This window comes from Hoplias malabaricus, unplaced genomic scaffold, assembly GCF_029633855.1.
Source record: "Hoplias malabaricus isolate fHopMal1 unplaced genomic scaffold, fHopMal1.hap1 scaffold_40, whole genome shotgun sequence".
Taxonomy (NCBI): domain Eukaryota; kingdom Metazoa; phylum Chordata; class Actinopteri; order Characiformes; family Erythrinidae; genus Hoplias; species Hoplias malabaricus.
The window spans coordinates 117,984-145,493 of record NW_027100978.1 but is presented as its reverse complement, the minus strand read 5'-3'; the positions used below and the strand labels follow the sequence as shown (position 1 = coordinate 145,493).

General features: G+C 40.6%; 1 protein-coding gene across 1 annotated transcript in view; it reads left to right on the top strand.

Moving 5' to 3' along the window:
• Positions 1-2,320: 2,320 nt before the first annotated feature.
• The window catches only part of itga4 (integrin alpha 4), a 49,225-nt gene continuing 24,035 nt past the window's right edge, over positions 2,321-27,510 (top strand). Inside the window, exons 1-13 of the mRNA XM_066659015.1 lie at positions 2,321-2,573; positions 4,218-4,330; positions 7,769-7,863; positions 9,591-9,720; positions 10,798-10,865; positions 10,976-11,105; positions 12,376-12,461; positions 13,641-13,703; positions 14,762-14,899; positions 19,222-19,330; positions 22,771-22,865; positions 25,557-25,647; positions 27,269-27,314. Coding sequence (XP_066515112.1) covers positions 2,416-2,573; positions 4,218-4,330; positions 7,769-7,863; positions 9,591-9,720; positions 10,798-10,865; positions 10,976-11,105; positions 12,376-12,461; positions 13,641-13,703; positions 14,762-14,899; positions 19,222-19,330; positions 22,771-22,865; positions 25,557-25,647; positions 27,269-27,314 — 1,322 coding nt within the window. The 5' untranslated portion in view covers positions 2,321-2,415. The remainder of the gene's footprint in view (positions 2,574-4,217; positions 4,331-7,768; positions 7,864-9,590; positions 9,721-10,797; positions 10,866-10,975; positions 11,106-12,375; positions 12,462-13,640; positions 13,704-14,761; positions 14,900-19,221; positions 19,331-22,770; positions 22,866-25,556; positions 25,648-27,268; positions 27,315-27,510) is intronic.

Genomic DNA, 27,510 nt, shown 5'->3' with positions numbered 1-27,510 from the left:
AGCACATTATGTGAAGACCACAGCTGTCTCGCTGTGTGTGTGTGTGTGTGTGTGTGTGTGTGTGTGTGTGTGTGTGTGTGTGTGTGTGTGTATCTAGTGCTGTGCTGCAATGACAGACAGCTTTATTGCGGTCACAAGGCTCTTGTAAAAGTGAAATATTTGCGAACTATAGAATTCCTGAAAAGCATCTGCTCTGGACCATCATCAGAATGAAAGGCATCAGAACTGCCCCAGACACAAAGCATCGTTCCCCTTCCAGCTCCACTCTTAATTACACAAGCCTTGAAGGAGGTTAGAGTTAGAACAGAGACAACACTAATCACAGCAGAGTGGACACATCCTGTCATTCCTGTTCAGAACTGCAACACGGCACACACTCCTCTATCACTAACACACTCATTCCTTACTGTCCGCTTTATTAAAAACAGTGGCCACTTTATCAGAAACACAGCTGTGACATAGACATTCATTCATCCATATATACACCAGCTCATCCATTCATTATCCTGTAACAACTTCATCACCTTCAGGTTTGTGGTGGGTCCCGGGAGTCCATTACACACTCATCCAGTCACTCACACACTCCCACCTGGGGAAGGTTTTAGGCACTGTGTGTGTGTGTGTGTGTGTGTGTGTGTGTGTGTGTGTGTGTGTGTGTGAGAGAGTGTAGTCCTCCTAATGTTTTCTATAGCAATTAAAAGGCCTGAGATTTATTTACCATCTCTCCCTGCACCATTGGTCACCAGGCAGCGGGACGCTCACAACGCATAACAGATGCTAAATTCTTCCATAATTGCTCCCACGCTCCGTAAATCCCATTCTATTCCTTAAGGAATGTTGGGAATACTGCGAGTCACGTCAGGGAGGAAAATAGAGGTGATTTACTCAAAACGCTAAAATGCATTTCAAATGAACACCAAGAGCCAGATATTCAACACAAACTACCACTTTAGACACGCTGCAGACCTACACTGAGGGGGGAGGGGGGGTTATAAAGGAACTAAGAGAGTGGTTCTGTGTTACCAGGTCTAAAAGATGTTTAATGTGTGTGTATCTGTCGGCCGGAGGTGTGGCCAGCTTTGACCAGGAGACAGCACCTACACGTCCCTCAGAACAAGCCTCGACGTTTGTGGATTCCTGCTCCTCGACTGTAGAGTAGTCTGCAGGCGCTGGAATAAGCATCTCACATCTATGACTCTGACCAGTGAGACCTTTAGTGTGAGTGTGTTAATAAAGTACAGTGAGAAGACAGTGACAAAATGGTGTTCTAGACTCACTTATCAAGGCATTGTGAAGAACTTCACAGACATTCCAATACACACACACACACACACACACACACACACACACACAACTATATACCCCGCTGACACCTACACTTTCACACCCTACAACCACACACATGCATATTACACTCTACACGGGGGGGTTAGGATAAAGGGGGTGTATTAAACCTACCCCTAAACCTTTGCCCGTTGCTCCAACACTTAAAGCAACACTAGGTAATATTTTCACATTACAATTATCATCAACAAACAAAATCATCGAGAAGATCCACTGAGTTGTAATAGGGAGAACAGAGCCTCAGCACTTCAGAGACTACACTATGTAACATTTAGAGGGTGGTAGGAAACCACTCCTGTCCCATTTTTTTTTCATTTATCTTCATTTAAACTGTATTGTTTTTCTTTTAAATCATTTCTGTGAAGCATTTTGAGCTGCTTTACGTAAGAAATGTGTTATTCAAATTAAGACTAAATTATAAAAGTAATATACACTCTGAACCTGTAGGGGGAGCCCAGGAGCAAATACCAGATTTTACCTAGTGTTGCTTTAACCATAGCTTTACACTAACCCCCCACACTTTCTCTTTTACTCCAACAAATACTCCCCTAACTCTTTACCCTTTTCGTGTCTTCTACTTAAAATGTAATGATGCACATTGTGGGGACATGCTACTGTAATGGACAAAACGGTTTAGGACCTCACAACGCAGTTTAAACTTGGTACTGAATCACACACACACCAAACTCTGAATTGTGGGGACGTTACATAGACTTAGCACTAACATTTCCAAAAGTACTACTAAATTAGTGTGTACAGTCCCCCACAATGTGATGTATACCTGGCGCGCACACACACACACATTCTCTAGTGCGCATGACAAGTTTAGTTTCAGCCCAGAGGGAGGGGTCACCGGTGCGCGCTGAGAGCGCAACAGGCGCGCGATACAGTTACACAGACTCTCACACACACGCACACACTCACAGCTTCACACACTCGGATAAACTTTCCTGCCATTACTGCACAGAGTCTGTGAGCGAATAAAGGGCTGGTGGCTGTGAAGGAGCTGTTTGGAGTTTATAGCAGTGTATAGTTTCGGTGTTAGACAGTGGTTTTAATAACTGTGGGGTCATGCGGTGCGCGCTGGCGAGTTTGTGCGCGTGGAGCTGTGCGCTGTTCCTCAGCCACGGATACAACCTGGACACACACTCTCCACACACACTCACCGGACCCGGCGGCTCCATGTTCGGATACTCCGTCCTACTGCACACACACCAGTCGAACTCATGGTGAGTTACAACCCGCTCCACTGGGCTTCTTCCCCGCCTTAAATGCCATAAATGCATGGACTTCACACGTGGGAATATGATGCTGAATTTGGCTCATTTTCACAACTTTTCGTTCCACCTTAAACAGTTTAGTTCTACAACTTTATACACTCAGATATTCCTCGACACCTTAAATGAATGGATGCTTAGTTTTCTTGGAGCTGAAAATATAAAGCTGAAGTTGACTTGTTTTATTTAGATTTTCTCTCCACTTTAAGTGGTGTAAACACAAAGACTTTACACTAGATTGAGTTTAGGAGAGTTGAGTCTTATCCAATAAATATCCAAATATTCCTTTCCACTTTTAAGTCATGGGAATTCATAAACTTCATAAAGGAGTGTATGCCACTGGAGCGTAATTTGCATTTCCACTGTAAATGGTCCAGCATCTCTTTGACCAAATATTTAATAACACACTGCATATGTGAGTTTTTTTTTTAATTTTTATTTTAATATTCTGTTCCACCTTAAATGGTGAAAATACCCGGTGAAAACTAAGAATGCACCACTGAAGTTGTGAAGCTGGCTTCTTATTCCCATTTTCCTCAAGTGGTGGAAATGCATTGACTTTCACACTTATGTGAAGTTCACTTCTTATTCGATGTTGCCATTCCACCTTAAATGGTGCAAAATTCATTGGTTGAAACGTGTAACCGTAGACACACGTTTATTCCACTTGAGCATACAAGGCTGAAGTTGAAGGTCTTACCTGAAAATGGGGCAGCGGTAGTTAAAGTCCATATGTGTTTATATTCAGAAGGGTTACACTACTGTAACTGGCTTCTTATTTATTGGAACTTTCCATTCCACCTTTAATGTTGCAGCAGTGAGAGGTGTGAATTCACATTAGGGGATGCCATGTTAAAATGTGTTTAAATATACAATGCTGAAATAAGCATCTCGTTCAGTACTTCCTTTCCATTTTAAACGGTGTGAACGCCTGGACTTCACACACAGTACGAGGCTGAAGTTATAATCTGAGGCACTGGGCTGTAATTTCTGACTCATTAAAGATGGAGTGGAAAACTGGATTCCAAAGAATCTGGGTAATAGAAAGCATGCAGGATCACGTCTTGAACTGATTAATCTAAGACCACGTATAAACTTGGTGGTCTGATGCATCTTGTGCGTCAGGAGTAATTCCAGATAGTGATTATCCACATAGGAATTCAGGTGTGAACACAATTAAACCAGATTCACTGAAACCAGGAGGAAGGCTGATATTATATATATATATGGTTTAAGTATTATACGTATATTATATATATATAAATATACCCTTCTGCAGTTTGAATACCTCTGCTGTAGCCCATAAAGTTTGAAGTTATAAAGCACGTTGTACAGCCAATCAGAACAGAGCACATTTACACACGTCCTGAACAGCAACACCTTTAATTCTGAGCTGTAAAAAGAGGTTGAATCTAAGGCTAAAATGACCTTAAAAGGGGGAAATACATGATATGGTCTTTTAAGTTGTTTATATCATTGGGGTTTCTGGCTTAAGTGGTTTATTTCATTGAAGGGTTAGATTCTAAAGTCGCATGTGTAGTTTTAAGTCCTTCACTATTAGTACTGATTGTGTAATTATATATCTTTCACTCTCAGGTTGATAGTTGGAGCCCCGACTGCTAACTCCAGTTTCTCCACCAGCGTCGAAACTCCAGGAGCCATTTACAAGTGCAGCATTTCCAACAAGATGTGTGAGGAGATCCGGACGGGTGGGTGTCTCCTTTAAGTCGAGATACATGGCTGTTTTCTCCTGTGCGCTGTTTTACTTCTACATTTCTGTTGCCCTCTGTCTGCTCCCTGTTTCTCAATTGATTTCTTGCGTATAAACCAAATGCCATTCCCATTCCCCATACCTTAGGCTCTGTTCATTCCGTACCATCCACGAGGACTCAGGGAATTGTTTTGGTGGCATTCCCACACAGCAGATGAGTCTCTGTGGTTTGTTTCAGCCCATTTTATTTGGTTATGCTTATACACACTCCTCTGACTCCACTTCCTGTAGGTACACACAGAACAAAGCACAAGCTAATAGGCTAGTCCAGCTTATCTTCCTGCCATTACCAAGTCTAACCTTCCCATCCAAATAAGGGCTAACAGGCCGGATCTGTCCAGAAGAACAAAAAGAAAACATCCTTGTCCACCCTAGACATTTGGTAGAATGATGTAGGAGCACAAAGCAAGGAAACACAGAGCAGGAGTGCACAGTAACTCTGTCTGAAACGGAACTGGGTTCCCCCATTTGTTTTTCACATAGTTTCTAATCTTCGAAGGCTTTATAATAGATGTTGGAACATAGCTTTGAAAATCTGATGGACTTCATACCCCATCCGCCCTATTCTTGGCATGAGTGACCTGAGGCTCATGGGTCGCTGTTCCAGTGCGTCTCATTTCAGCTCATGCTTGTCTGTGGAGACTATTCAAGCTGTGTCAGAAATGAATGCCGCTTAAAATGGAAGTGGAAGGGGTATTTACAAATGTATGGACATGGTGTATTTCAGTGGAGGGTGTACTAATGGAATCCACCCCCACAGCTATGCAGGGCTCCAGACAAAACAATTGCTTAAAAAGCCTATGGCTTCTAAAAGGGGAAAATAAAAGGCACAGATAGTTTTTCTTTGGAGCCAAATATTAAAAAGCAATATTAAAATATTCCTACAACAATTCAGGTCTGTCAGTAATTTAGAAAATGATTTCCTTCCATCACGCTTGTTTCTTGTCTCCTCCAGCCAGTACCGTCCTTGCTTCCTTCTTTTGTGTCCATATGGGTGATTATTAGAGACTTTAAAACTGTTTGAGGTGATGTGTAATGGTTACAACTATCTACTTTAAACAGAAAGCATTTGGTGGTAAACATGAGGTTGGACCTTCTGCAGAAGGTGTGTGAACATCAAAGGAAATGTCATGAGATATAACCTGCTGCAAGAATGGCAAGGCGAGTGTGTATCTCTGGCTCGAATGCATTCTTTCCTCTATGAGACGTCTTGTTTGTCTTTAAAAGTCAAACTAAACACACTAAACTGTGTGTCTCTACGAGAGCATGTGGTAGCTCATAGTTCACTTACTATTTACTGAGAGGCTTCTGTTTAACACGTGTCCATTGAGTGATTCTGTTAATTCGGGTGAAAAGAAACCCAGTGTATGGAATATAAAAACATCTAAAAAAAAAAAAGGACTGGCTCTGAAAAAGAAATCAAATTTGTAACATTTTGGAAATGAATTACATTTTTGTTTTTGTTGTTGCTGATTGCGCAACACATTCGGATGGTGGAGAAATTCATGTGAATCGAACAGTAAGGTCTAAGCAAGTACGACTGACTAAGCAAGAATTGGAGAAAACAGTAAACATGAGAAGAATATTCACAGAAACCAAATAAAATATTAGAACCCAGTGGTCATATCAGTCACATCTGTTGAGTGAATTAGTTTTACTTGCAGATTAATATATTTCTATAGGACCGGATATGTGTGTACTGCTTGACTCAGTAACTCAAGCTAAGAAGAACATATAGCGATGTTTGTATCTTCCCTGATGTGGTAAGTGTGCTCAGAGCACGTTATCAGCCACGTCATGACCACATGGAGATTTTAAAGCTTTGCCTCAGGGCAGAGAGCAGTCATGAGCTCTACAGGAGATGACACATTCCAACGCTTCTACAAAGCCCTGTAGTTTCACACTCCTTACCACCAAATCTCCCCAGCTTTACATCAATGAGGGGCTTGGTGAAGATTCAGTAAAAGCTGTGGTGGACCATCTTGGTTTTTGGGGTTTGGTGTCAGTTTTTCAGGATCGGTTTCTTTGTGCTACAATAACAGCATCACCTCAGAAGACCCAGTCATTTTCCTGAGGTGTGAAAACTGGAGGGTTTCAGTATTCACTTTCAGTAAAGTGGGTCTCACTTCGCTGCACAGTTTCTGTGAACTCAACTCTGTTCGCAGCTCTGGTAGAAACACGGTTGAGTTATAACACTGCTGAGCTCACTGTTGAGTTCAGCGACAGGTCAAAACTTTATAGATGACTTATTATGAAAAAGGTCACTTGTTCTGTGCATGGGCACATTAATTTGGGGATTTGGAGCTTACCAACCCACACACAGTGAAACAAGACCACAGACAGGTTTTTGGCAGCTGTCTAAGTCTGACATCGTGAGATTAAATGAGTCGTTCTGAATTTGCACTGCTGTTTATGTAACGTTCACAGACTTTAGAATTACCCCGCCCCCTCATCTCCCCAGTCACGTCGCTGGACCCGCATTTAAGTGAAAGGACAAACACGAGGTTAAGCACATCAAAAAAGACATAATGAGTTCTGAGAAAAAAGAGCACTGAGTGAAAACGAGAACGAAGAAGAAAGGAAACCGAGCGAAAATGGCTAAAAACTGTCGGGAGTTCATGTCACTGTTGATCAGAGATGAATGGCTGTAACGTCTAATCCAAGCTTGAACTTTGCCAGTTAGCACCTGCTGAAAATGAAAATATAGATAGTATCCTAGTCTCAGGATGTCTGCTGTTACTGTTTACACTGTGGAATGGTTCAATTACAAACAAGACACATACACAGTTTAACAACGTCTCTCTGTTTACGTGAGTTAAGTTCTATTAAAATGCTGCCAGCGATGTGTTTAAAACGTTTGAAGCAGTAATGGCTACTATTAAACCTACATCACCATGAGGAGTTTTAAAAGGCTTTTAATCTGTATTTAAACAGAGTCCATAGTTGCTGTAGCATGTGTGTGAAACAGTTCAGGGGATGGCTCACAGTCTTGTTATGTTCAGTAGGTAATGACACATTTTAATGGTATAATTTGCTATGTTTTAAAAGGAGAAGTCTTTAAATTTTTGTTCACAGCTCAAAACTAAAAAAAGGAAACTCGTGTCCAGTGAGAGAGACACTGTTATAAACATTATGCACTGGCTCTCATAACTCTCTCTCTTATGATATCTATACGATTCTTCTTAGTATTAACTATTAACATCATACTCAATATTGTGATTTTCTCATTTGTTGGATATAAGCTTCCATAACTCTAGCCCCCTGCACACACACCGGTCCCGTCCCTGTTTATTATACTGTGTGTGCGTGAAGACACAGTGTGTATAGTCTATTGGGTTCACACTAACACAGACTGTGTATTTGTGTCTGTGTCCAGGTGTGGAGAAGTGTGGGAAAACCTGCCAAGCTGAGAGTGACGGCCAGTGGCTGGGAGTAAGTCTCTCCAGACGACAGTCCAACGGTGATATTCTGGTATGTTTCATACTTCCCTTTTCTGTAAAGCGTGTATGACTTCTCTACAGTCATTTTCATTTACTATCACTGAAACTATGCAAACTACGCATGTGAGAATGTTTTATCTGTTTTTACTTTTCATCATAAGTATTAAATAAAAAGTAAGTATTTAGATGATTATAAAAGCTAATGTTTATATTATGTTTGTGTAGTGTCTTACGTAGTCTATGTGATCAGTTTTTTTTATCAGCTATACCTTTAAACATTAAAAGTTTATAAAGATCTCTGTGAAGAAGAGACCATTTTGACGTGTTTTATTTTTAAACCTAGTCACATTTAGAGATGATAACTTTCTGACTGTTCATAAATAGATGTATCGTCATATTTGTGGATGTTTAGTTAGCTACGTCAGAACACAGCAGCTGTCCTCCACACTGTGCAAAATTTCATGGTGAATGGACCAATGAAAATGCTCCAAATTTATTTAGAAAAAAATCTTTTTTACATTGGCTTCCATTGAAAGGTAAGACCTTTTATTTCCATTCTCCTGTAAAGTTACTGTTTTGGAGATGCATACTTTAATTTTGACAGTGTCAATATATTGAGAAGAGCTCAAATACAAGCTGTAACTGTAATTTTACACAACAGCAGCAGGTGCTAAAGCGGTGTGTGGTCAGTCTGTTCTTATTTTTGGCTTTTGCCATAACACACCACATTAGAATGAACTTCTGCTGAGTATAATAGCTTTCACTCTGTGTCTAATGATATCAAAACTAAATTCCTACAGATTGAATTACTGCTTAACCTCCAGCTGTAGCCAACAATAGAGTAAACACTCTCTTACACTGTATCAGCCGTAAATGGGCTGCATCTGTCTCCATGTGTTTATTAATGATCCGTGTGTTTATTAATGATATTATTATGACATCACTAACGTTGATGGACTGTGTTTATTTCTGCCTTTTATTAAACTAGATCATAACCCAATGCACTGTGGACTAATTTATTGAAATTTACAGTGACTACATGAGGCAAAATTACCATGTATTTTTATTTCCAGAAGTCCCCAAAGACCCCTACTGATATATTATATCGTTTAATATTGCCACTGTTTAAAGATAAACATGTATCTCCAAAATAGTACCTTTACAGTAGGAAAGGAAAAACCTTCATAACGTTCAGTGGAAGTCATTGTAAAAAAAAATTCAGATGGTGGGAAGGACAGCTGTTGTATTCAAATGATGCAAAACAACAAAACAAGTAAGTGTGTGAGTGACTGGGTGGATGTGTGAAACTGCCCACCGGTGTGTGTGTTTGTGACTAGATGAGTTTGTGAAACTGCCCACAGGTGTGTGTAAGTGACTGGATGAACGTGTGAAATTGGTAGATGCTGGACCTTCCTAGCTGTTTACAGTATGTTTTTAGAGGAACTAATTCTTCATTTCTGCCAGTAAAGTACTGATGCACTGAAATACTGATGGACACCAACTAATGGCATTTACTCCTACATACAGTTACACTACATAGACTTATATAGATAATTTGCAACATGAATGAACCATTAATGATTCAAATATTGTGTTAAATAAACAAGAAGTAAGTAGTGTTTGGATGCTGTTAGCTGCCACTTTTACTTATTTTAATTTATAAACAAAAGTATAAGACCTGAAAGCTCAGCTAAGAGGTTACTCATCACGTCTATTACAGCTTGGTTTGTGAGTGTTTTGTTCTGGTTCTCTCTTCAGGCTTGTGGTCATCGCTGGAAGAACGTCTACTACTCAAAGAAAGACAGTCAGAACAAGTTACCCAATGGCGTGTGCTACAAATTCAACTCAGATTTCAGCCGGACTAATCACTTCATCCCCTGCTACAGAGGTACAGATTTCTGTTGATTCAATTCGATGTGATATATTGATCACTGTCCACTGTATACCCATTATATACAGTCACTGTCCAATCAAAAACATCTATCTTCAAAATAGTAACTGTAAATGAGTAGGAAAAACTTTCAAAAAAATTCAATGTACAACTTTAAAATAAGACTACACTTATAAAGGCTTATAAATTGTTTAAAATATGTTTATTACACCTCAAAAATCATTAATAATTATTTTGCACAGATTAGTGATCTCTTTTTTGTCTAATACTGAAAATAATGTACGACCTGAAAATGTCAATTTAGTCGTTCCTTATTTTAATGTGCACTGCGTTAACATTGGTGTCTAAAAATACATTGTATCATTGGCTCATTATGAAACTTGGTGGTTAAATGGTAAATGTTGACTGATGGAGAAGACAAAGCAAGATCAGTATTCGGCGAGATGTCAGGTTTAACTGTAGATGGATATGGGCTCAATAATTGGCAAACAACAGGTCACTGTAAAACTTCTAGTCTATGTGTTATTAATGATTATTAATGACTTTTAATGTTTACAACCTGATTAATGATCATTAATAAACAGATTTTAAACCATTTATAACCTTTATAAGTGTAGTCTTGTTCCAAACTGGTACTGTATAAAATTGAATTCCAGTTAGTTTTGCAGCATTTCTATTGGTCCGTTCATCATGAAATTTTCACACAGTGTGAAGGACAGCTGCTGTGTTCTAACTATGTAATAAACTAAAAAATCCCTAAAAATGGAGATACAGGTTTTTCTTTGGATCGTGAGCGTATTTATTTTGATTGCTCTGGATTGTTAGAAAGATCAATGGACCAATAGATGTGCTCCAGAATGACTTTTAATAAAATCCCTTTACATGAATTTGCTTTAAATGTTAGGAACATTTGGCAGTCTGCTGTAAAGTTGTCACATTTCATCTACATTTTTGGAAATTAACCATATATTTCATCTGTGCGAGATGCCCCTTGAAGCATTTCAATGCAGTGAATAAACAAACTCCTGGCTAGAAGTGTTTTCTCTGTGTCTAAATGGGGTTTTGTTTGCTCAGATCATCAGAAGCGGTTTGGTGAAGACTATGGGTCCTGCCAAGCTGGAATTTCAAACTTTCTCACTGAGGTATTTCTCCTCCTATACGAACAACCAGTAACACTCTAAAAATAGCTGTTTCTTTAGCTGTTTCTAGAGTTCTTAGTGATTTCTGATGGAGTTTGATGGTGCCTTTGCAGGACCTGATGATAATGGGAGCTCCGGGCAGTTCATACTGGACGGGGTCTGTTCTAGTCTACAATATCTCGAGCAGTGTGTTTGCTGCCTACGTGGATGACGACAGTTCAGTGCTGTATGGTAGCTATCTTGGTAAGTTACAGTGCTCTTCATAATTCTTATCACCTGTTTTTGTTGCTGTTCTTACTCTAGGCCACAAAAGCCAAAAGCCTGTGGGCAATAGAAACTAATGGGTGTCTATACTGAGGCACTCAGGCAGTCACTAGCGGTCAAACAGTAGCTCCTCCTTGAAGATGCAGACGTGTTCTATCACCTTTTTTTTCAGCTGACTCTTTCTGGTTAATGTCGGAATCGCTTGTTTTAGATACATCACAGATCTCACACTATACGCCTCAACATTTTTTTGACAAATGCAAATTTGAAAAAGAAAAGGTTATGGAAGGCTAAAGAGACAGATTCTACACCACCAGATCACCCACGCTGTTAATCGCTTTAGGGCTACTGCTGTGCTAAGGGTAATGTTGGGCTTCAGGCACAACATGACAGTGCTGTACAAGTGAATTACTCTCTGAATCTCCACAGGGATCCCAGGAGCGAAAATACCAAATCTAACCTTGGGTTCCTTTAAAGCCCTTGAGAACCTGTTACAAAATTATGAAATATGATAATATACGTCTCAGGAAATAGGTTTTCTCATTAGTCCTTTCTGAGAAGAGTCCTGGCATTGTCTTAATAGTCCAGTGCAGATATGTGATGGAAAGCCCTCTTTTGCTGATCATTATTGAAAGGTTTTTTGGACAGTTTTGCTGTAAACCATGTTCTCACTTTACACAAATGTTTGTGCCTCCTTCCAAGTACGTGAGAGAAGTGGGGAAGGGTCACCCACTGTTACGGCCGACCAGTTTACACAGAAAACGAATAGATACTGGTTAAACACAGCGGACGTTTATTAGATGTTTGGGAGGTTTGCATTAGACACACATTGCACATGTATATAGTGGGCCCAGAGAAACAAGATTAACCTTAGAAAGAAAACAGTGCTACCATCTCTGGGGACTTAAAGGAGCACCACGTATTGGTGGTCAGGAGAGCGAGTTGGGGGATCCCCTACCCTCCTACAAAAGTTACATAGCGCAGTTTATGCAGCGCTGAGCCCAGAGTAGCATCGGCAGAGGCTCTGTTCTCCATATCACAGGTCATTGGAGGGTCATGATGATTCTGAAGTTGTAATTTTAAGTTAAAAATATTACAGCGTGTTGTTTCAAATCACAGACTGTAGTTGTAATCTTACGCACAACAAAATAAGTCTGGTTCTGAGGCAAAAGTGGCTCCCCCGTTATTGCTTGACTCATGCCAAGTTAAAAAGACCTTCTGGCGTTTACATGTCCTCTCTGTCCTGCAGGATACTCTGTGGGAGCCGGACACTTCCTTCACCCACAGAGTGTGGAGATAGTTGGAGGAGCTCCTCAGCATGCGCAGATTGGTAAAGTAAGAGTTAGCGCCCTTACTACTCACTATTCAGTTCAGTTCAGTTCAGTTCTGCTTAGTTTCTCCCACTCACTGCTTTATCAGAAACACATTTTTACTAGTTTTAACTAGACATGTTCAGGCCTGTGATAGTGTGTGTATGTGTGTGTGTGTCCCCTGTGTGTAGTTTAGGATACAGCAACAAACTAAAACATAGATGCACTGTATAAAACTAAACATATATCAAATATGGTTTATTTTTCCTGCTCTGGCAAATAACACGTAGCTTTGTTTTAAGATGTTCTCTGTCTAACAGAGGAAAATAAACCAAAAATCACTGATTGATCCAGGAGCTTGGGCGTCTGTCTCTGTTTGATACATTGCTACTGGGAGGTATTCAATAAAAGCGAGCTGCTGTGCTGCTTGTTCTCCAGGGTTCTCCATGACCAGCTACTGTTTTATTTTTATTGTTCGAGTCTGTTTGATTTCTCTAAGTCTGATGGGTTTATTTAACAGAGAACGCTCACATGTGCCTTTCTTTTAAAAACCCTGCTGTATGTCTGAGATACGTAAAAGATATGTCACCCATCTCTTTATCACGCGTTTCTTGATGTTGCTTCCTGTCCATCAGAAAGCAGAAAGTGGAAGTAGCTTGGTTCCCATGGTTGTGCATGTATATACACACGTATAAACAAGTATAGACACATGCACGCACCGCTGACAGCTGAAAGGAGTAATGCGGATGGTCTGGCACCTGTGGAATTGTGGGATATATCTGGCTGCAAATTCACAGTCAGTTCTTGAAGTTGATCATCGCAAGGATCAGAGCCGCTTTGACACTTTGGTCAGGTTTAGGTCAGAGAGCGTCTCCAGAGCAGCAGGTCTTGTGGGTGTTGCCTTCATACAGTGGTTAACACTTACGAAAAGAAAAGTAGTTCTAAGAAAGACAAGCAGTGCGTCAGTGACAGGGTCATGGACGGCTCTCAGTGATGTTGTTTTGGAGGGAAAGCTAGTCCATCTGCAGCTACTGAGAAAGGTGAGGAGACACAGTGCAGCACATGCTCAGGATGTCCGTGTAAAGTCCCGGGAAAATTAGCTTCCATTAGCATCCGCTCGGATCTGTATGGAATTTGGTGGAAGAGAAGGTTTTTCTGTGTGATCTGTGGATCACTGTGTGTGTGTGATCTCTCCTCTGTGCAGGTTTATATATTCAAGGTGGAAGGGAACACACTTCAGATTGTTAATGAGACCAGTGGCACTCAGGTGAGTTCATTTTTCTGAGAAATTACAACACAACTATTAAAGGTAAAGGTAATAATAACTATAAAATAAACCCTGGGTTCATTCATTCATTCATTCTCTGTAAGCACTTATCCAGTTCAGGGTCGCGGTGGGTCCAGAGCCTACCTGGAATCATTGGGCGCAAGGCGGGAATACACCCTGGAGGGGGCGCCAGTCCTGCACAGGGCAACACACACACACACACTCACACATTCACTCACATACTCACACCTACGGTCACTTTTGAGTCGCCAATCCACCTACCAACCTGTGTTTTTGGACTGTGGGAGGAAACCGGAGCACCCGGAGGAAACCCACGCAGACACAGGGAGAACACACCACACTCCTCACAGACAGTCACCCGGAGGAAACCCACGCAGACACAGGGAGAACACACCACACTCCTCACAGACAGTCACCCGGAGGAAACCCATGCAGACACAGAGAGAACACACCACACTCCTCACAGACAGTCGCCCGGAGGAAACCCACGCAGACACAGAGAGAACACACCACACTCCTCACAGACAGTCGCCCGGAGGAAACCCACGCAGACACAGAGAGAACACACCACACTCCTCACAGACAGTCACCCGGAGGAAACCCACACAGACACAGGGAGAACACACCACACTCCTCACAGACAGTCACCCGGAGGAAACCCACGCAGACACAGAGAGAACACATCACACTCCTCACAGACAGTCACCCGGAGGAAACCCACACGGACACGGGGAGAACACACCACACTCCTCACAGACAGTCGCCCGGAGGAAACCCACGCAGACACAGAGAGAACACACCACACTCCTCACAGACAGTCACCTGGAGGAAACCCACTTTTTTGTAAGGTCTGGGTTTATTATTAATTTATTAAGGACATGATTTCATATCTATTAAAAACCTGGTCTCTTCTATAAATTGTTCTGTATCTGTGAACAGTTTACAATGTACCATGAATCTAAAGGGTTAAATATGAGGGCTAATAGTAAAAATAGTACATTTTTGCAGTTTGTTTGTGTGTTTGTTTGTTTACACAGCTGGGTTCTTACTATGGAGCGAGTCTGTGTGTGGTGGATCTGAACTCAGATGGTCTTTCTGACCTCCTGGTGGGCGCTCCCATGTTCAGCACAGTGAGAGAGGAGGGACGAGTTCACGTTTACATCAACCAAGGACAAGTGAGGTTTACGGCTTTCAGTACATCACACACGCACACGCAGGCACACGCAGACACACACACACAAACACAGTTACACAGATACATTGAGAGAGGAGGGACAGGTTCCCACCCCAGTAAACTAAACACACACACACACACACACACACACACACACACACACACATATATATATATATATATATATATATATATATATATATATATATATATATATAGACAGAGAATGGACAGGTTCCCACCGCAGTACACTAAACAGACACACACACACACACACACACACACACACACACACACACATATCAGTGATTCACAATAAGATTTACTGAGCTCAGATCTACAGACCCTAGTGATATGCATCATGACAGACTGCTGTGCTGTGAAGTCTGATATGCTCTATATCAAGAAACTTCATGCAAATGAATGCAGTATCGGTGTTGCAGCTAGCCACATGAGCTAACATAACGTGTCTGGTTCTGATTGGTGGGCAGCAGATTCTTAATTTGTTTTCTATGATGTCAGAGAAATTCCACGAAACACATTATAATGTGCCAAGACAATGTAGAAACCTACTGTAAAAGTCCCTCCATGAACTCAGTATAATCTACAGTGAATGGGAATGTTGTAGCAACACTGGATTCCTCATGATGTTTGATACATTTCTGAACATTTTAACACACTATGGCCTTTTATTTTTATATTTAATAATTTAATATTTATTAAAATTTAATAATTTAATATTTTGGATTCAAATTTGGTTAATGCAAAAGTTTGGGTACCCAATGGGTCTGAATAACCAGTGATTAATATGCATGCTGCAGTAATGCAGCCTGTTTAATGTAAGGATTAACATGCTCCATCAAATTATAGCATATTTGTCCTGGATGGTTTTACTCTGGCCTGGGTGATCTTTAACTGCGCTGTCACATCAAAGGTTTGCCCCTTTGATTGTGGATGAGTTTCTGGAATCTCTATTGGAGCAGATTTTCTGTTTAGACCATTTGTGTTTATTTTTGGCTATGATCTAATTGTCTGATTATGTCCTGGTTAATTCATAAGCCTCAGCGTGTGAGTGCTCCATATTGTGTGAATGTGTGTGGGTGTTTTTTGCTTTGTTAGTGTTTTTAGCTCTTTGTGGGGACAAGATGTGCTCAAAATGTTAAAACCATCAGCATTTCATTTACTAAGACATTTACTAGTAGACATTTACTAACACATTTACTAGGACATGTACTAGTAGACATTTACTAGGACATTTACTAGTAGACATATACTAGGACATTTACTAGTAGACATTTACTAACACATTTACTAGGACATTTACTAGGACATGTACTAGTAGACATTTACTAGGACATTTACTAGTAGACATATACTAGGACATTTACTAGTAGACATATACTAGGACATTTACTAGTAGACATTTACTAGGACATTTACTAGTAGACATTTACTAGGACATTTACTAGTAGACATATACTAGGACATTTACTAGTAGACATATACTAGGACATTTACTAGTAGACATTTACTAGGACATTTACTAGTAGACATTTACTAACACATATACTAGGACATTTACTAGGACATTTACTAGTAGACATTTCCTAGGACATTTACTAGGACATGTACTAGTAGACATTTACTAGGACATTTACTAGTAGACATTTACTAGGACATGTACTAGTAGACATTTACTAGGATATTTACTAGTAGACATTTACTAGGACATTTACTAGTAGACATTTACTAGGACATGTACTAGTAGACATTTACTAGGACATTTACTAGGACATTTACTAGTAGACATTTACTAGGACATGTACTAGTAGACATTTACTAGGACATTTACTAGGACATGTACTAGTAGACATTTACTAGGACATTTACTAGTAGACATATAATAGGACATTTACTAGGACATTTACTAGTAGACATTTACTAACACATATACTAGGACATTTACTAGGACATTTACTAGTAGACATTTCCTAGGACATTTACTAGGACATGTACTAGTAGACATTTACTAGGACATTTACTAGTAGACATTTACTAGGACATGTACTAGTAGACATTTACTAGGATATTTACTAGTAGACATTTACTAGGACATTTACTAGTAGACATTTACTAGGACATGTACTAGTAGACATTTACTAGGACATTTACTAGGACATTTACTAGTAGACATTTACTAGGACATGTACTAGTAGACATTTACTAGGACATTTACTAGGACATGTACTAGTAGACATTTACTAGGACATTTACTAGTAGACATATACTAGGACATTTACTAGTAGACATATACTAGGACATTTACTAGTAGACATATACTAGGACATTTACTAGTAGACATTTACTAGGACATTTACTAGTAGACATTTACTAACACATATACTAGGACATTTACTAGTAGACATTTACTAGGACATTTACTAGGACATGTACTAGTAGACATTTACTAGGACATTTACTAGGACATGTACTAGTAGACATTTACTAGGACATTTACTAGTAGACATATACTAGGACATTTACTAGTAGACATATACTAGGACATTTACTAGTAGACATTTACTAGGACATTTACTAGTAGACATTTACTAACACATTTACTAGAACATTTACTAGGACATGTACTAGTAGACATTTACTAGGACATGTACTAGTAGGCATTTACTAGTACATTTACTAGGACATTTACTAGTAGACATTTACTAACACATATACTAGGACATTTACTAGGACATTTACTAGTAGACATTTACTAGGACATTTACTAGGACATGTACTAGTAGACATTTACTAGGACATTTACTAGTAGACATTTACTAACACATGTACTAGGACATTTACTAGGACATTTACTAGTAGACATTTACTAACACATATACTAGGACATTTACTAGGACATGTACTAGTAGACATTTACTAGGACATTTACTAGTAGACATTTACTAACACATGTACTAGGACATTTACTAGGACATTTACTAGTAGACATTTACTAACACATATACTAGGACATTTACTAGGACATTTAATAGTAGACATTTACTAACACATTTACTAGGACATTTACTAGTAGACATTTACTAGGACATTTACCAAGACATTTACTAGCAGACATTTACTAGGATATTTACTAGTAGACATTTACTAACACATTTACTAGGACATTTACTAGTAGACATTTACTAGGACATTTACTAGGACATTTACTAGCAGACATTTACTAGGATATTTACTAGTAGACATTTACTAACACATTTACTAGGACATGTACTAGTAGACATTTACTAGTAGACATATACTAGGACATTTACTAGGACATTTACTAGTAGATATATACTAGTACATTTACTAGGATGTTTACTAGTAGACATTTATTAAGACATTTACTAGTAGACATATACTAGTAGACATATGCAAGGACATTTAGTAGTAGATATTTACTAGTAAAAGAGACATCTACTTTTCATTTACAAGGATGTTTACTAGTAGACATTTACTAGGACATGTACTAGTAGACATTTATTAAGACATTTACTAGTAGACATTTACTAACACATATACTAGGACATGTACTAGTAGACATTTACTAGGACATTTACTAGGACATGTACTAGTAGACATTTACTAGGATATTTACTAGTAGACATTTACTAACACATTTGCTAGGACATTTACTAGTAGACATTTACTAGGACATTTACTAGTAGACATTTACTAGGACATATACTAGGACATATACTAGTAGACATATGCAAGGACATTTAGTAGTAGATATTTACTAGTAAAAGAGACATCTACTTTTCATGATGGAAAAATGCAGTATTTAATAGATAAATGTAATCCAAAACTAACCTTCTGGTCATGGTTTCATGATTAATATAAGGTCTATCTGTTATTCATTAATTTATTGATATGGTAAGGTGGACAGAGCTGCCAGTCTTACGTTTTATATTGATTTGAGTCAGAACAGATGTGCTGACCTTTGCCTGCCATGGCACATCAGTCAAAAGGCCTTTCCTGTTAAAGTAGGCGGTTGTTAGTTACATTACGCAACTAAAACAGACTTGTTCTTTTAGACAGTGTAATTAATTTCATACAGAGGAAGTGTTTAGTGAGTGAAGAAAGCAGAAACCCTACTGAAATGGTACATTTCTTAATGATTCCAGCTTAAATCATTAACAGCCTAATGACTAAAGAGATGCAAATAAAAACAAAGCTAATTTTCTCTATACATTTTAAATGCTCTACAAAGCACTGCAGGGAAGAGAGGAAATGACTAACATGATGTCTTTTCATTTGCAGGCGAACATGAAGGAGGCAGAGTTTCAGCTGCTGGGCAGTGATATGTACGCAGCTCGGTTCGGAGAGACCATCACTGACCTCGGTGACATCGACAACGACGGTTATCCAGGTAAATCTCAACTTCTCAGAGCAGGCTTTAGAGCAGGCTCCACTGTCCCTATCCCTGTCTCTGGAGTTCTGCACTGTATCACTCTAGGGGTCGAAGATCGCAGACAACCTGCTTCCTCAGTGAAATGAGGGGAGTTTGTCCCTCTGTGACTGCTGCTGGAATGTTAGTGGATGTTGGATGATTAGTGGATGTTGGATGATTAGTTTTTCCACTCCTAACTCATCCCTAAAAAATGCTGGATGCAGCTTCCTCACTCCAGGGATCGCAGCTCTACTGCTCCACAGCCCAATTCTAGGGTGCTTTATTGAATTCTCTATCCGACACTTGGCATTGGGCATGGTGACCTTATGTCTAGCTGTTCGTGAGAGTCCAATCATATCTGAAATTCACTTCTTCCATGGTTTTGTACTGGAGCTATGATGCTAATGCAGTTAGCACACTCATCGTTGTAGTGTACGATATACGGACATTACCTGAGTAACTTTTGCTGACCACAGTGTTGCCCACTGTGTTTATTGATGTGTTTCTTTTTCTTTAAGAAGGAACGTCACAATTACTTCAGCAAATCACTCTGTTGTGTTCTCTGGTTTTCTCTGGTCTCTGGGTTGTTTGGTTCTGAGTGAAATCTACATAGAACACGCATCTCCACTTTTTTATTCACACATACATTTTGCAATTGATGACGTTTTATACTCTATATATATATATCTTCCCCAGTAAATGAAACAGTAAAGGTGCACTCTTAGAAGTGGAGTATTCTCTGTTAGAGTTGTTCACCTGTCTTCACTCTGATTATAGACTGGCAGTGTCCAAAGTTTAGCACATGACAGTAGCTCCAGAGTGAAACTAATAATCCAGTATCAGACGTCTCCGCCGATGAGACACCTAGGGTTGGGAGGTGGGGAATGTATCACAGCTCTTTCTATGTACCGTATGTTCCACAGGGACGGGTGTGTTGTGAAGTTCACAGATGTGTGTGTGTGTGTTGGGGGGTGGTGAAGTGAGAACAGTGTGGTTAGAGGAAACAGCCAAACAACCACTAAACACACACTCAGTACCCATTTTCTTTGTCTCTGCTGCCCCCTCCCTGTTTTTGTTCCTTCTATCTCTCTGTCTTTACTTTACTTTCTTTACTTTTGCCTCATGGTCAATCTCACTTTTTTTCACCTGTAGCTGTCTTTCCATCCCTCTCTCTCTCTCTCTCTCTCTCTCTCTCTCCCATTTTCTGGGTCTCTATCACACACACACACACACACACACACACACACACACACACACACAGATGCTGGGGCCCCATTGTGGCTTTAACTGAAACTCTTGGGTGAAGATATCTGTGTGATCTTATTGCTGACATATGCTTGGTTTTCCCATTGTGTAAATATCTGAAGCTCACAGTTACAGTCACACAGTTAGAGTCAGGGTCAGGTTCATACCGAGTTCAAACCAGTCCTGTGGTGGTTAGTCGACAGAAATGAGGTGGGATTAGATTTACCACAGGAGACTTGGCCGTTAGGATTCAACAGTGCGGCAGAAATTGAACCTCATTGATCACAGCAGCATTTTCATAATATCTCCACTGTACACAACATTCCTTCCTTCTGAGGTTTGAAAATGTGGCACTGAAATATAAACCCACAATTATTTTATATCTTTTATCATAATTTGTCACAATTTCAAGACTCTTGTCCCTTGTTGCTAATGTAATTATATTTGGAGTACAGTGGAACCTCTACCTATGAACTTGATCCGTTCCGTGACCCGGTTCGTAAGTAGAAAAGTTTGTTTCTCGAGTCAATTTTCCCCATTTAAAATAATGGAAAAGCAATTAATGGGTTCCAGCCCCCACTCCGAGAGTCACCCTTTCTGCACTGATATATGTTTACAATACTCTCAAATTAGTAAAAAATACATGTAGCGTTACTAAAAATAAAAGAGAAATACAGTGGTAACAGTAATAAAAAAGAAATAATAAAGTTGTAAGTGGTTACACATCGCTACCTTGAAGACGTGACGACTGGCTGGAGGAGTAACACAGGCACTGGCTGTATGACGGGAGGTGGGGGGGGTGGAATAACGGAGAGTAGGTGGTGAATGTGGGGAGACAAAGAGTAGATATGGCTTAACTTAGCACGAATTTCGATGTCTGCTATTTACACTAATGCTAAATTGCTAAAGCTACAATTTGCTAATCTTAAAAGCTCATTCAAGTCTGGGCGCTGGGAGACTCGCCTATTGGGGTCAGTGGACATTTCCAGACGCCGGCTCGGAGGAGGCTCGGGTTCGTTTCAAGAGTCGTGGTTCATTGGTGGAGGCAAAAAATATTCAAATGCCCGGTTCGTATCTTGGAGAGTTTGTTAGTAGAGGTTCCACTGTATCTCTGATTTTGGTGTCAGTTTATATCTGCTATACATTCATTCATTCATTCATTATCTGTAACCCTTATCCAGCTCAGGGTCTCGGTGGGTCCAGAGCCTACCCAGAATCACTGGGCACAAGGCAGGAAAACACCCTGGAGGAGGAGCCAGTCCTTCACAGGGTGACACACACTCACACATTCACTCACACACTCACACCTATCGAAGTCTGGTGAAGTCTTGTGATCAAGCTGCAGAGTTTACCTGACCTGCAGGGTGCTATTATTCTAGCCGCACTGTGTAAGTTCAGCAAGTCTTAAGGAATGGTGACCTCTCTGGTGGAAATATGTAATTGCACTAAGTGTGTGGAAGAACATATTGTAACGTGGGTTGTGCTGCGTCCCATTTCCCTGAGCACATTTATCTGATGATTACGAATCCAGAACCATTTCCTGTTTCTTTTAACATTTGTTTGGTATCTCACTGTGGGAAAGTTAGAGCCAATTCCCGGAAGTCCATTCTTTCTAAACCGACCAGGTCAGAGACACAGGGCACGCTTCATACGCCGTAGCACCATGAAGGGACAGGCCAGTTTAGTTTGGCAAACTACAGAACTACAGAGAATGAAATCTGAAGCAAGAAATGACACTGCTATCAATATTAATGGCCTATTATTAGCAAATTAGCGAGCTGAAGTTTGCAATACAGCTCAAACAGCAAGGTTCAAGGGTACACAGCACTACGTTACAAGAATAACAAACAAAACAGTAATCATTTGCTGGTTATTTTCAGTTTTCAAACCAATAAAAATAGCTTTTTTAATCAGTGAACAACCTAACTCTGCTTTATATCTGAAGCCCTTAAGGTCACAGAGCCACCCACACCTCTGAAAAGCAGATCTAGTGTTTATTCTGGTTTATTCTTAGTTCAATTTGTTACCACCTCTTTTCAGTTCGGCACTTCTTTGCTTTGACCCCAGGTGACGCCTACACACCTTCAGAGGGAGTGAGGGCTACTGTGCTGACATTTACACACAAACCCTGTTGTTTGGTTGTTAACGCCTGTGGGGCACTGTTTGTGTTCCAGACGTAGCCATCGGAGCCCCCCAGGAGGACGACCTGAGAGGGGCCATTTATATCTACAATGGGAGGAAGAGTGGCATAGCATCCAGGTTCTCTCAGGTACTCCCATCATCTGCTGTGCATATCAGTACCGTGGAGGAGGTGGAGAGAGCAGGTTTCTCTCTCTTCTCTTCTCTACTCTACTCTACTCTTCTCTTCTCTTCTCTTCTCTTCTCTTCTCTTCTCTTCTCTTCTTTTCTCTTCACTATCTCTTCTCATCTCTTCTCTTCTCTTCTCTTCACTATCCCTTCTCTTCTCTTCTCTTCTCTTCTCTTCTCTATCTCTTCTCTTCTCTTCTCTATCTCTTCTCTTCTCTCTTCTCTTCACTATCTCTTCATCTTCTCTTCCCTTCTTTTCACTATCTCTTCTCTTCTTTTCACTATCTCGTCCTCTCCCTCCTTCTCCATCTGTCTTTCTCTTTCTCTCTTCCTCTCCCTCCCCTCCTTTGTCTTTCTCTTCCCTTCACTCCACATCCCATTACACCCAGTCCCCATCCTGTTACAGTAATCCCATTGTTCCAGCTCTCTCTCTCTCTCTCTCTCTCTCTCTCTCTCTCTCTCTGTCTCTCTCTCTCTGTCTCTGTCATGGAGACAGTCAGAAGAAAGTGTCTAGATGAATTGCAGCAATTTCCTGAAGCAGTTCCCTCTTTTTCACTCTCCTAACACTGCTCAGGACACAACCAAAACACAGACCACTCCTTTGTGTAACATATATTCACCTAAAAAGGAAGAGAAACCTGCTGCTCAAAAACTCTTAGAGAGAACAGAAAATCAAGATCTCACTTCGGACCTGAACATAGCCACAGCTGTCTGTGTCTGTCCTGGCACTGTGAGATGATCAGTACATCGCTGTGGGTCTGAAAGGATGTGGAGCTAGAGAGATGCCCACACTGACACAAAAACATTTGCACTTAAACACCCAAACTGGACCACGGAGAAACTGTGAAGGTCTAAATATTAGTTCTTTGGAGGATAGCTGTTGGTGTTCTTAGAAAAATTAACTCCAGCACCAAGTCAATGTCTGGGAGTGTGGGCAGTTCTTCCTGTGTCTGTGTGGGTTTCCTCTGGGTGCTCTGGTTCACTCCCACAGTCCAGACAAATGAGCAGTGGAGTGGCTGTGAGAGAGGGAGCACACTGTAAGAGTGATATAGGAGTGGGTGTGGTCTCTGAAAGAGTGGTATAGGGGTGGGTGTGGTCTCTGTAAGAGTGATATAGGAGTGGCTGTGGTCTCTGTAAGAGTGATATAGGAGTGGGTGTGCGCTCTGTAAGAATGATGTAGGAGTGGGTGTGGTCTCTGTAAGAGTGATATAGGAGTGGCTGTGGTCTCTGTAAGAGTGATATAGGAGTGGCTGTGGTCTCTGTAAGAATGGTATAGGAGTGGGTGTGGCCTCTGTAAGAGTGATATAGGTGTGGGTGTGGTCTCTGTAAGAGTGATATAGGAGTGGGTGTGCGCTCTGTAAGAGTGATGTAGGAGTGTGTGTGCGCTCTGTAAGAGTGATGTAGGAGTGTGTGTGGTCTCTGTAAGAGTGTTATAGGAGTGGGTGTGGTCTCTGTAAGAGTGTTATAGGAGTGGGTGTGGTCTCTGTAAGAGTGATATAGGAGTGTGTGTGCGCTCTGTAAGAGTGATTTAGGAGTGGGTGTGGTCTCTGTAAGAGTGATGTAGGAGTGTGTGCGCGCTCTGTAAGAGTGATGTAGGAGTGGGTGTGGTCTCTGTAAGAGTGTTATAGGAGTGGGTGTGGTCTTTGTAAGAGTGATGTAGGAGTGTGTGTGCGCTCTGTAAGAGTGATATAGGAGTGGGTGTGGTCTCTGTAAGAGTGATGTAGGAGTGGGTGTGGTCTTTGTAAGAGTGATGTAGGAGTGGGTGTGGTCTCTGTAAGAGTGATGTAGATGTGTGTGTGCGCTCTGTAAGAGTGATGTAGGAGTGGGTGTGGTCTCTGTAAGAGTGATATAGGAGTGGGTGTGGTCTCTGTAAGAGTGATGTAGGAGTGTGTGTGGTCTCTGTAAGAGTGATGTAGGAGTGGGTGTGCGCTCTGTAAGAGTGATATAGGTGTGTGTGTGCGCTCTGTAAGAGTGATGTAGGAGTGGGTGTGCGCTCTGTAAGAGTGATATAGGTGTGTGTGTGCGCTCTGTAAGAGTGATGTAGGAGTGGGTGTGTTCTCTGTAAGAGTGATATAGGAGTGGGTGTGGTCTCTGTAAGAGTGATGTAGGAGTGGGTGTGGTCTCTGTAAGAGTGTTATAGGAGTGGGTGTGGTCTCTGTAAGAGTGATATAGGAGTGTGTGTGCGCTCTGTAAGAGTGATATAGGAGTGGGTGTGGTCTCTGTAAGAGTGATGTAGGAGTGGGTGTGGTCTCTGTAAGAGTGTTATATGAGTGGGTGTGGTCTCTATAAGAGTGATATAGGAGTGTGTGTGCGATCTGTAAGAGTGATGTAGGAGTGGGTGTGGTCTCTGTAAGAGTGATGTAGGAGTGGGTGTGGTCTGTGTAAGAGTGATATAGGAGTGGGTGTGGTTTATGTAAGGGTGGTATAGGAGTGGGTGTGGTCTCTCTAAGAGTGATATAGGTGTGTGTGCGCTCTCTGTGAGTGTTTCGATACTGAGACAGAAACAGATGTGCTATTTTTATTTCCGTCTGTTAGAAAATGTGTGGTTTATTTTGACCAACTGCAGAAAAAGGGACTCATTGTGGCTTATAAAGGGTGTGTGTGTGTGTGTGGGGGGGTGTTTGTGTGTGTGTCCGTCTGTCTCTGTGTGCAGAGGATTACAAGCTCTCTGTCAGGAAACAGTTTCCAAATGTTCGGCCAGTCTGTATCAGGAGGCGTGGATGTTGATCACAACGGTTACCCAGGTAACACACCCGACTCCATCACTATGCACAACTACAAGCTTTCCTCTTTTTTACTGGTGCATTAATGCAGAACTCTGTATTCCCTTTAAATCTGAATACAGTAAACCACTGTTTGGCCAAAAGTTTAAGGAGCCCTGCTTGTTCAGTGGTAATAATAGAGATTTTCCTACATTGCTTAAGTTTTATATTTTAGTCCTGGGAATGTTTTAGACTTGATTTTGAGTCAGCTGTGAGGCGTTGGATGACATTAATGTGTAGTATTGATGATGGAAGATTAGTTCTGGATCACAAACACCACTCTAACTCATACTAGAATGTTTCTACATTTTTAGTGTCCTTAGGATCATGTGCAGTTGCCCCAAAGTAGCTGAGTTCACTCATTATTAATGGTGTTTTCAAACATTTGGACATATGAGTGCGTATGATTAGAAAAATAATCACTTAATTCACCACGGTGCTTGCACACAGAGGAATTGGTTCTCTGCATTTATCCCAATCCGTGCAGTGAAACACTAATTCACACTAGTGACACTAGGGGGCAGAGCCCAGAGCGGTGGGCCTTTGGGGGTTAAGTGCCTAGCTCAAGGGCACTTCAGTCATGATCTGCCAGCTCTGGGTATCGAACCAACAACCTTCCGGTCACACGCTCAGTTCCCTAACCACCGAGCCACGGCTGCCCCCAGCTATGAACGAGAGTGGTCCATGGCTGGAGTGTGGCCCTCTGTGTTGTTTTTAGCACTTTATCTGAGACAGGATTTCCTGCTCATGTGCAAACTTTATCAACTCACATCTGCACCTGCTTCACACCCATGAACAAAACATGAAAAATGCACGAGCATCACACTCAAAGGTGGAAAACAGAATTTAAGGTGGACTCCAATGCACAGATAATAAGTTGTCATCAGCATCATCATGGCTTTATTTACTTCAGACAATGGGAGATGTTCAGGACAAAATTAATATCATGTTTTTTTTGGTTCTAAAATGATTTTGTTTCTAATATTTAAATTAAACAGAACCTTTCACTTGCAGTGGTCTTTAGCTCCTTTTTATCAGTTTGTATTTTTAATTAGAGACACATTTTTTAGAACATTGCATTATAAAAATTCATACACATTGCAATTAAATGCTTTAGATATGTGAATTAGTTTTTTATATGCATTCATTATATTGTGATATTGTAATATCTCAAAAGTGTGTGAGGAAGAAGTTGATGATTCACTGTAAAGTATTTTCACATGAATAATCTGCTGCATGGTTTGGTCCAGGATTTGAAATGTGATGGGTCCTGGATATTCTTGTTCTACAGCTTTCTTAGAATCATTGTGGGCACAGCTCACATATCTAAATTTTTATTTCTAGGTTCGTCTGTGTCTGCTAATTACCTTTAAGTTGAGAATTACATTAGAGGAGAATATATAAAAATATCATCTATCAGATTAATTTATCAGTGAAAATATTGACTCCTGACGTTAGATTTGTAGCGTAACATTAAAGCTGTGTAGGAGCTCAGTCAGAGGATATAAACTGTAAAGTTACATGAAGACACTTGACAATATAAGGGCAAGTGTTTATTATGAGGCAGATGTAATCAGTTTGACTGTAATCTCCTCTTTTTCAGATGTGGCAGTGGGAGCGTTTCTGTCTGACGCTGCAGTGGTGCTCCGGTGAGAACAGTTTTTTCACAGTAACACGACTTGATGATGGTGTTTTTATGCGTGGATTATTAAAACAGTTTTTAATTCGTCATCTATTAGTTATTTCTGATCAACCAGAAAAAAGACCAGTTTTTTTTAGATCCAATGGAAGTTGAACACTGAAAATCAGTCTCACTTTTAGTGTCATTATATTCGAGTCTGAAAC